The 9,339-nt window shown below is 40.6% G+C and overlaps 1 protein-coding gene across 1 annotated transcript in view; it reads right to left on the bottom strand.

The window, feature by feature from the left end:
* Positions 1-4,198, bottom strand: part of LOC105498470 (interleukin 23 receptor) — an 86,568-nt gene extending 82,370 nt beyond the window's left edge. The window contains exons 1-3 of the mRNA XM_071071894.1: positions 4,110-4,198; positions 2,456-2,553; positions 1,031-1,327 (exon numbers count right to left, since the gene is read on the bottom strand). Coding sequence (XP_070927995.1) covers positions 1,031-1,327; positions 2,456-2,525 — 367 coding nt within the window. The 5' untranslated portion in view covers positions 2,526-2,553; positions 4,110-4,198. The remainder of the gene's footprint in view (positions 1-1,030; positions 1,328-2,455; positions 2,554-4,109) is intronic.
* Positions 4,199-9,339: the final 5,141 nt, after the last annotated feature.

Raw genomic sequence — 9,339 nt, forward strand, 5'->3', positions numbered from 1 at the left:
GATTTGGGTACTGATGTACTTTAAATTTTATCATATGCTTCCAAATAAATTATTGAAATCAGGTGCATAACACAGCCTGTAAAATTAGCCTCCTTTTACAGGCGAGGAATTGAGGCTTAAGCAACTTGCCCAAGGTCGCAAAACTAGGAGTACAGTGGGAGCACAAAACTAGTTTTGCAACTCCCCCTAAACCTTGGCCTCAAAATTTCTCAATGGGATCTGCTTCAAGGTTAATTATATTAGTTTAGAAAAATAAAACAAGAAGATTAAAAAAGCAACATTTGGGCCGGGCGCGGTGGCTCAAGCCTGTAATCCCAGCACTTTGGGAGGCCGAGACGGGCGGATCACGAGGTCAGAAGATCGAGACCATCCTGGCGAACACGGTGAAACCCCGTCTCTACTAAAAAAAAAAAAATACAAAAAACTAGCCGGGCGAGGTGGCGGGCGCCTGTAGTCCCAGCTACACAGGAGGCTGAGGCAGGAGAATGGCGTAAACCCGGGAGGCGGAGCTTGCAGTGAGCTGAGATCCGGCCACTGCGCTCCAGCCCCGGCGACAGAGGGAGATTCCGTCTCAAAAAAAAAAAAAAAAAAATGCAACATTTTAAATCTAAGCGTGCTGGCCCTCACATATGCAGTGTTCATTCAGGGTAGAGGTGAAAAAATGTTTTTTGAATGTATTGGCAACATTTTAAAATTTAGAGAGTACACATTAAAATTTTATATTTCTGCCTTCCTTTGAAGAGCCAAAAGATGTAGGAATACTGGGCCCCTGTGATTACCGGATCTGGGCAGTGGCTCCCCCCAGGAGACCACCTGTGTACTTTCTTCTCTGCATAGCTCCTATCAGCTTCTACAATTCATACAGTTCACCGATCTGGCCCTGGAGACATTTGAGTTTGCAGCTCCTGTATGAAACTAATCTAAAAACTGAACTATATCATTTTGTCCCTATTTTTAGACTAGTGTGGTAATGACCAGGTAATTGTTAGACTAGCTTTTGTTTGCATTTTGAATGTGCCCCAACACTTACATCCAGAAGAAATGTCTTTTCCACATATCAGTGTCTCTTGAAAATGATTGGGACATTCAGCAGTGCAGTACATGGAAGCGTGTGGTTCCAGAAAGTTTTTATACCAAAGCCGAGCTGTTGTTTTATTAATCCTTGTGATTTCAAATCTTTCTTTGATGCCATTTTTATAAAAATGAAGTTGCCTTGGTTGGCAGTTCTTAATTGCTGCTTGGCAATATATAGAGATATTCATACCCATCTTAAAAATTGTGGCTGGTTCTACCCAAATGTGGCCAGAGCAGTTTATATTTGTAATTCCTAGAAATAAATGGAAAAATAATAAATTACATGTAAAACATTAAAACAAGAGATTCAGAAGAACATACTATTGCATTTTAAATTTATTATTTCTATTAATTAAATGATTCCATTGAAAACTGTTTTAGGACTAGATGTATCTTTCATAAACTAGTCTGTTAGGCTTTTTTTTTTTTTTTTTTTTTTTTGAGACAGTCCCGCTCTGTCACCCAGGCTGGGGTGCAGTGTCGCAATGCCGGCTCACTGAAACATCCACCTTCCAGGTTCAAGCGACTCTCCTGCCTCAGCCTCTGGAGTAGCTGGGATTATAAGTGAGCACCACCACGCCCCGCTAATATGGGGTTTCACCATGTTGTTCACACTGATCTCAAATTCCTGACCTCAGGTGATCCACCCACCTCAGCCTCCCAAAGTGCTGGGATTACAGGCATTAGCCACCTCGTCCAGCCTCTGTTACGCTTTTGTTGATGTTCAGCACCATGGCACAAGACTAGAGTTAGCTTGGAAGCTTCTCTAAGTGTCTAAAGAGCAAATATAATTAGCTCTCCTACTTTAGAGAACTGAGAGATTATGAAGCTACAGTATTTTTCAAAGGCAAGATTAGAAATAACACTGGGCGCTGTAGAATCTGAAACCCATTCTCTAGCTACTCAACCAATCTTTTGTTCTTTTTTAGATAAAGCCTACTTTTTTCAGTAAAGTTTGAATATAATGAATAAAACCATACTCTTGCCAATGGCCCACACAGTTACTATGTGCTAGGCACATAGTAACTATCGATAAGTGGTTTGTGAAATAGAATTACATTCAAATGTTTGACAGGTTATTATATAACAGTTATAATAGTTTGAAGATAGAAAATGCCAACTCAAACTAATAAGCTCCTTTGTGGAAGTATTCACATGTGAGTAAGAGGGCTGTTCAGAAGGGAAATTTGAGAAAGAAATCCTGCATTTGGACGATTGGGCCATTTTTATTTCATTCTGTGTAATTTTTATGCACACATTTTTTCCGGTCTAAAAATATTTGTATTCTTCAGAGATTCTAACATAACACTAAGAAAATAATAATCACTCAATATTCCATTTGTTGAATGAAAGACAGCAGTAGATACACAAAACACCATACCTCCATGACACCAACTGAAGAGTATGTAAAGGGCTATTACAGCATCCCATTGAATAGTGACCTGATTCATGTCTGGAAGCAGGAAAAGACGTTATCCTCTGGAAAAAAATATGAAAAATGTTTAAATTGTAGTATTTTAGTAAAATAATAAAAAGCATTACATTTTTCCCTAAGAGTTATTGTATTTGATGGGAACCTTTTATTAGGAAGGAAGGAAGAAGGAAGGAAGGGAGGGAGGAAGGAAGGAAGGAAGAAAGGAAACAGAGCAAAGAAATGTTACTGGTATATTTAGGAGATATAACAAGAGATGGAGAAGTAAAGCAAACAAATGGAATTTTATACTCTTCAAAAGTGACTATGAATTAACTCAGTAGGGCATTTGATTCATTACAATTCCTCCTAATCTAGCCTTTATCATCAGAAACCTCCTCCTCTGAGTTAACTTCTTTATTTATTTTATGTTTTAAACTTTTTTAGAGACAAGGGCTGGGCTCTGTAGCCCAGGCTGGAGTGCAGTGGCATTATCATAGCTCACTATAACCTCAAACTCCTGGGCTCAAGCGGTCCTCCCAACTCAGCCTCCCAAAGTGCTAGGATTACAGGCACGAGCCACCGTGCCTGGGCTGAGCTAACTTCTGGTGATGAATTCTTCTGCCTGCCAAAGTTATGTACTTATCACACTCCAGAAATACTAGTCTTTGATGAGCTAAACCTGGGAAGAGCCAAAAATTTCAGAATTCCCAGAGAAAATGGATTCAAAATGAAGAAAAGTGAAGTGAGATTAAGCAATATGTGCTATCACCAGTTAGACTGTAAAAAGCCTTTCATCTGGGGAGGCGTCGTGGTTCATGCCTGTAATCCCAGCACTTTGGGAGGCAGAGGTCAGTGGATTGCTTGAGCCCAGGAGTTCGAGATCAGGCTGGGCAACATGGTGAAACCCCGTCCCTACTAAAAATTTAAAAATTAGCCCAGCATGGTGGCATGTGACTGTCATCCCAGCTACCCAGGAGGTGAAGGTTGCAGTGAACCATGATCACACCATTGCACTCTGGCCTGGGCAACAGAGTGAGACCTTGTTCCCCCACCCCCCAAAAAAGAGGAAAAAAGCTTTCATCTGTAGAGAACTCGAAAGGAACACATTATAGAAATTCCTAATAATACCGTTGTGTTGACAACTAGAGTTACATTATTCAATTAATCAGTTACATTAATTAACTCATTTACTCAACAATCAACATTATTCAGTTATTTTATCTGTTTAATAAAACCTGAGCTTTTTCTGTAAAACAACAAGAGAACGCAATGCACAGCTCATCAAATCGCATAAAATATCTAGTAACATTAAAAAAAACTGGGGTCCCCCGGCTCAGAAATATAGGGATCCCTTTCATAATTTGTTAGCAATCGTAATTCTTCTCTTCACAGAAGAAGCAGAAGCCCTAAAAATGTTCCTAGTTAGAAGTTAACTGATGGAAATATACAATAATTATTATTTAAAGTGATGTGATGCCATATAATATTATAGATTCCCTCTTCATCAGTAACCACTGCATGGAATATCATGAAAACTTGCAAGAGAAAACAACTTGGCCCATGTATTTTCAAAAGGAAATATATCTGTCTTTAAGTATTTGAATGATCGCTGCCTATTTACCTTTCAACCTGTTTGAAGGACATAATTCCACTTCAGAGCCAGGCTGCCACCCTTGTTGGCTGTGTCATGTCTTCTTTCCTCACTGCCTGACTGTCAGTGATCACTTTAGATTTTCAGCTCTGAGGTCAATGGAAATGTCAGCAGAGCCCTGACCTACATTTCAGACTCTTGAAGAGGCACTCAAACTGTCCAATTCGAAATGACTGGCTCTCGTGTAACTACTTGGGAAAACCCAGATTACTGAAAGTGAACTGTTTTGTCAGTACTTTTTTTTTTTTTTTTACAGCTTAATTTAAAATTGTCTCATCCAAGAGGCAGAACACTTATACATGTTTTCTTAAAAACGTCAAACATTTTGACACCAAAAATATGGTGCTTAGTTTTAATTTGCAACCAGCATTGTTATTAATTATACACCTGTTTCTTTTTTTAGTTTTCCAGCTTTGTTGAAGTATAATTGATGAATAAAATTCTACAATTTGATGGTAAACAACGTGATGATTTGATACACACATATTTTGTGAAATTATTATACAATCAGGTTAGTTAACACATCTCTCATCCTATTTAGTTACTCTTTATTTTGCAGAGAGAACATTTAAGCAAATTTCAAGTATGCTGTATAATTCAGTATTGTTAACTATGATCACTATACTGTATATTAGATCTCCTGAACTTATTCATCTTTTTTTTTTTTTTTTTTTTTTTTTTTTTTTTTGAGACGGAGTCTCGCTCTGTCGCCCAGGCTGGAGTGCAGCGGCCAGATCTCAGCTCACTGCAAGCTCCGCCTCCCGGGTTCCCGCCATTCTCCTGCCTCAGCCTCCCGAGTAGCTGGGACCACAGGCGCCGCCACCTCGCCCGGCTAATTTTTTGTGTTTTTAGTAGAGACGGGGTTTCGCCGTGTTAGCCAGGATGGTCTCGATCTCCTGACCTTGTGATCCGCCCGTCTGGGCCTCCCAAAGTGCTGGGATTACAGGCTTGAGCCACCGCGCCCGGCGCTTATTCATCTTATAACTGCAAGTTTATGCCCTTTGACCAATGACTTCTTTTCCCACCACCACCCTCTAATCTTGGTAACCACCATTCTATCTTCTGTTTTTATGGGTTCAACTATTTTAGATTCTACATGTATGTGAGATCACACAGCATTTGTCTTTCTCTGTCTGACTAATTTCAGTTAGCATAACGCCCTCAAGTTGCATCTATGTTACCACAATGACAGAATTTCCTTCTTTTTTTATGGCTGCATGATATTCCTGTATAGCCCACAGTTTCTTTACCAACTAATCCATTGATAGGCACTTAGGTTATTTCCATGTTTGGGCTATTTGGACTAACGCTTCATGAACATGGGAATGCAGGTATCTCCCATGGTGCTGATTTCATTCTGTGGGGGGCTATAGATCCAGAAAAGGGATTGCTGTATCCTAAGGTAGGTCTATTTTAATTTTTTAAATAAAATTGTTTTTATTTCCCACCATTTTCCATGATAACTGTACCAGTTTACATTCCCAACAGCAGTGTACAAGGCTGCCCTTTCTCTGTACCCTCACCAATACTTATATCTTGTGTTTTTATACCAGGTACCCCAAAAGGTGGGAGGTGGTATCTAATTGTAGTTTTGTCTTTTGGTTTATGTTGTTGTTTTTGTTTTTGTTTTGAGACAGAGTCTTGCTCTGTCACCCAGGCTGGAGTGCAGTGGCGTGATTACAGCTCACTGCAACCTCCGCCTCCTGGGCTCAGGTGATCCTCCCATTTCAGCTTCCTGAGTAGCTGGCACCACAGGCACATGCCATCACACTCAGCTAGTTTTTTTGCAGTTTTGGTAGAGATGGGTTCTCACCATGTTGCCCAAACTAGTCTCGAACTCCTGAACTCAAACAATCTGCCGGTCTTGGCATCCCAAAGTGCTGGGATTAGGGGCATGAGCCACCACGCCCAGCTCACTGTAGTTTTGATTTGTATTTATCTGATGGTTAGTAATGTTGAGTACCTTTTCATGTACCTAATGGCCATTTGTCCGTCTTCCTTGAAAAAAAAAAAAAATCTATTCAGGTCCAGAATCACCTGACGACACATTTCTTAGAATGTATCCCAGTCATTAAGCAACACATGACTCCAACACTGTGCGGAGAATTGATTGAAGATGAAGAGCCCAGTTAGGAGGCTATTGAAAATCAAGAGCTGATTTTTGTTTTATTTTGTTTTATTTTATTTTATTTTATTTTGAGACAGAGTTTTGCTCTGTTGCCCAGGCTGGAGTGCAATGGTGCAATCTCGGCTCACTGCAACTTCTGTCTCCCCGATTCAAGTGATTCTCCTGCCTCAGCCTCCCAAGTAACTGGGATTACAGGCATGCACCACCATGCCTTGGTAATTTTTTTTTGTATTTAGTAGAGACATGGTTTCACCATGTTGGCCAGGCTGGTCTCAAACTCCTGACCTCAGGTGATCCCACTGCCTCGGCCTCCCAAAGTGCTAGGATTACAGGTGTGAGACACTGTGCCCAGTCTGGTTTTTAGTATTTGTTGTAGAGATAGGGTTTCACCATATTGGCCAGGCTGGTCTCAAACTCCTGACCTCAAGTGATCTGCCCATCTCAGCCTCCCAAAGTGCTGGGATTACAGGCGTGAGCCACCACGCTCGGCCCAAGAGCTGATTTTTAAATCAGATTTTCTGAGCTTTATTGTTTTTGTTTTTGCTATTGAGTCATTTGAGTTCCTTATGTATTTTGGATATTAACCTTTTATCGGATAAATGATTTGCAAATTTTTTTTTCCCTTCTGTAGATTGTCTTTTTATTTTGTTGGTTGTTTTCTTTGCTGAGCTTTTTAGTTTGATATAGTCCCACTTATTTATTTTGGCTTTTGTTGCTTGTGTTTTCAGTGTCATATCTAAAAAAAATCTTTACCTAGACCAGTGTCAAAGAGGTTTTTCCCTATGTTTTATTCTAGGAGTGTATTAGACTGTTCTTGTGTTACCATACAGGAATAACTGAGACTTGGTAATTTATAAAGAAAAGCGGCTTAATTGGTTCACAGTTCTGTAGCCGGTACAAGCACGGCACCAACATCTGCTTGGCTTCTGGTGAGGCCTCAGGAAGTTTACAATTATGGCAGAAGGCAAAGCAGGAGCAGGTGGATCACATGGAGAGAGCAGAAGCAAGAGGACCAGGAGGAGGTGCCACACACTTTAAACAACCAGATCTTACCAGAACTCTGAATGAGAACTCACTCATCACCAAGAGGATGGCACTAAGCCATTCATGCAGGATCCGCCCACATGATCCAAACACCTCCCACTAGGCCTAACCTCCAGCACTGGGGATTACATTTCTCTTTTTTTTTTCTTTGAGACAGGGTCTTGCTCTGTGGCCCAGGCTGGAGTGCAGTGGCATGATCTTGGCTTACTGCAACCTCTGCCTCCCGGGTTCAAGTGATCTTCCTGCCTCAGCTCTCAAGTAGCTGGGACTACACCCACCTGCCACCACACCTGGCTAATTTCTGTATTTTTTGTAGAGATGGAGTTTCACCATGTTGGCCAGGCTGGTCTCAAACTCCTGACCTCAAGTGATCTGCTCACTTTGGCCTCCCAAGGTGCTGGGATTACAGGTGTGAGTCACCACACCCAGCCACATTCATCTTTTGACTCATCCAAAGGATGGTATCTGCAGCAGCTGCTCTGTTCTTCTCAGTGTCAAGCACCTCATGGCTCATTCAGCTTTGTTGGAAAGAGTGCTACAGATTGAATCATCACCACTTCCTGTGAGGTGTGTATTAAAAGCCAATGTTGACTTATTTCCTAAGAGCTTCTTAGAGACTTTACAACGCCAGTAAGTGAAGGTAAATTCAAAACCTTCAACATACAACTCTAGCTCTTGGAGACTACATGTGCACCTTTAAGGAGGTCAGTTTCCAGATTCTCAAATTCTATATGTGCTCTTTCCTGGGTTCACAGTAGTCATTCTCTAGATTCATAGTGAATAGTATCCCTCCATCTCAAATCTCATTTAGTGCATTGCCTTGGGTGTCAATAGCTCCAGAATATCAAACAAATGGATAAATGGAAATACTGGTTTTAGGGAGGCCTTCTTGGATAATTAAGCAGGGCATTTTAAACATCTAAGACTTTAAGCCTTTTCCTGTCATATAGCTATATGTGAAGCTTACTAAAATACTTCTATTTCAGCCCATGCTGGGATACTCTGAATTTTAGCCAAATCAGGGATATTTGGGCCCATTTTGGAACTCTGAATATAGGATATCAGAAGGAATACGGGAGACTTATGGCTATCCTCTTGAACATAAATGGGATTTTTTTTTTTTCTCTGTCTCCTAGGCTGGAGTGCAGTGGTGCGATCTCGGCTCACTGCAAACTCCACCTCCTGGGTTCAAGCGATTCTCCTGCCTCAGCCTCCTGAGTAGCTGGGACTACAGGCGTGTGCCACCATGCCCAGCTAATTTTTTATATTTTTAGTAGAGACGGGTTTCACCGTGTTAGCCAGGATGGTCTCTATCTCCTGACTTCGTGATCCGTCCGCCTTGGCCTCCCAAAGTGCTGGGATTACAGGAGTGAGCCACCACCAGGCCAGGCCATAAATGGGATTTTTGATGAACCATTACTTTTTTTTTTAAAACATTGGATAAAATTTATATGTAAAATTTTACTTGATTTCTTTCAGATTTGGTTAACTTTATTCAATAAGACAGTAAAAAGCTATTTTATCAAATCATATCATGGCATATCTGTTTCTATAACAGCCTAGTCTTAGTTTTTTCATCTTTGAAATGTTCAATCACTCTATTATATTTAAAAGAAAGTAAGTTTATTTAGAGCTTTAAAAATATTTTGGGCTGGGCGCTCACCCCTGTAATCCCAGCACTTTGGGAGGCCAAGGCGGGCAGATCACAAGGTCAGAAGATCAAGACCATCCTGGCCAACATGGTGAAACTCCATTTCTACTAAAAATACAAAAATTAACCAGGCGTGGTGGCGCATGTCTGTAGTCCCAGCTCTCGGGAGGCTGAGGCAGAATCTCTTGAACCAGGGATTCAGAGGTTGCAGTGAGCTGAGATCGCACCATAGCACTCCAGCCTGGTGACAGAGTGAGAGTAATATATAAATAATATATTTTTTAATATACTATATTTCATATAATATATAAATATATATATATATTTTTTTTAGTTGTAAAATATGCAAGGGAGTACATAGTTTAAAAATCTTCTTT

The sequence above is a fragment of the Macaca nemestrina genome, chromosome 1, assembly GCF_043159975.1.
Source record: "Macaca nemestrina isolate mMacNem1 chromosome 1, mMacNem.hap1, whole genome shotgun sequence".
Classification (NCBI taxonomy): domain Eukaryota; kingdom Metazoa; phylum Chordata; class Mammalia; order Primates; family Cercopithecidae; genus Macaca; species Macaca nemestrina.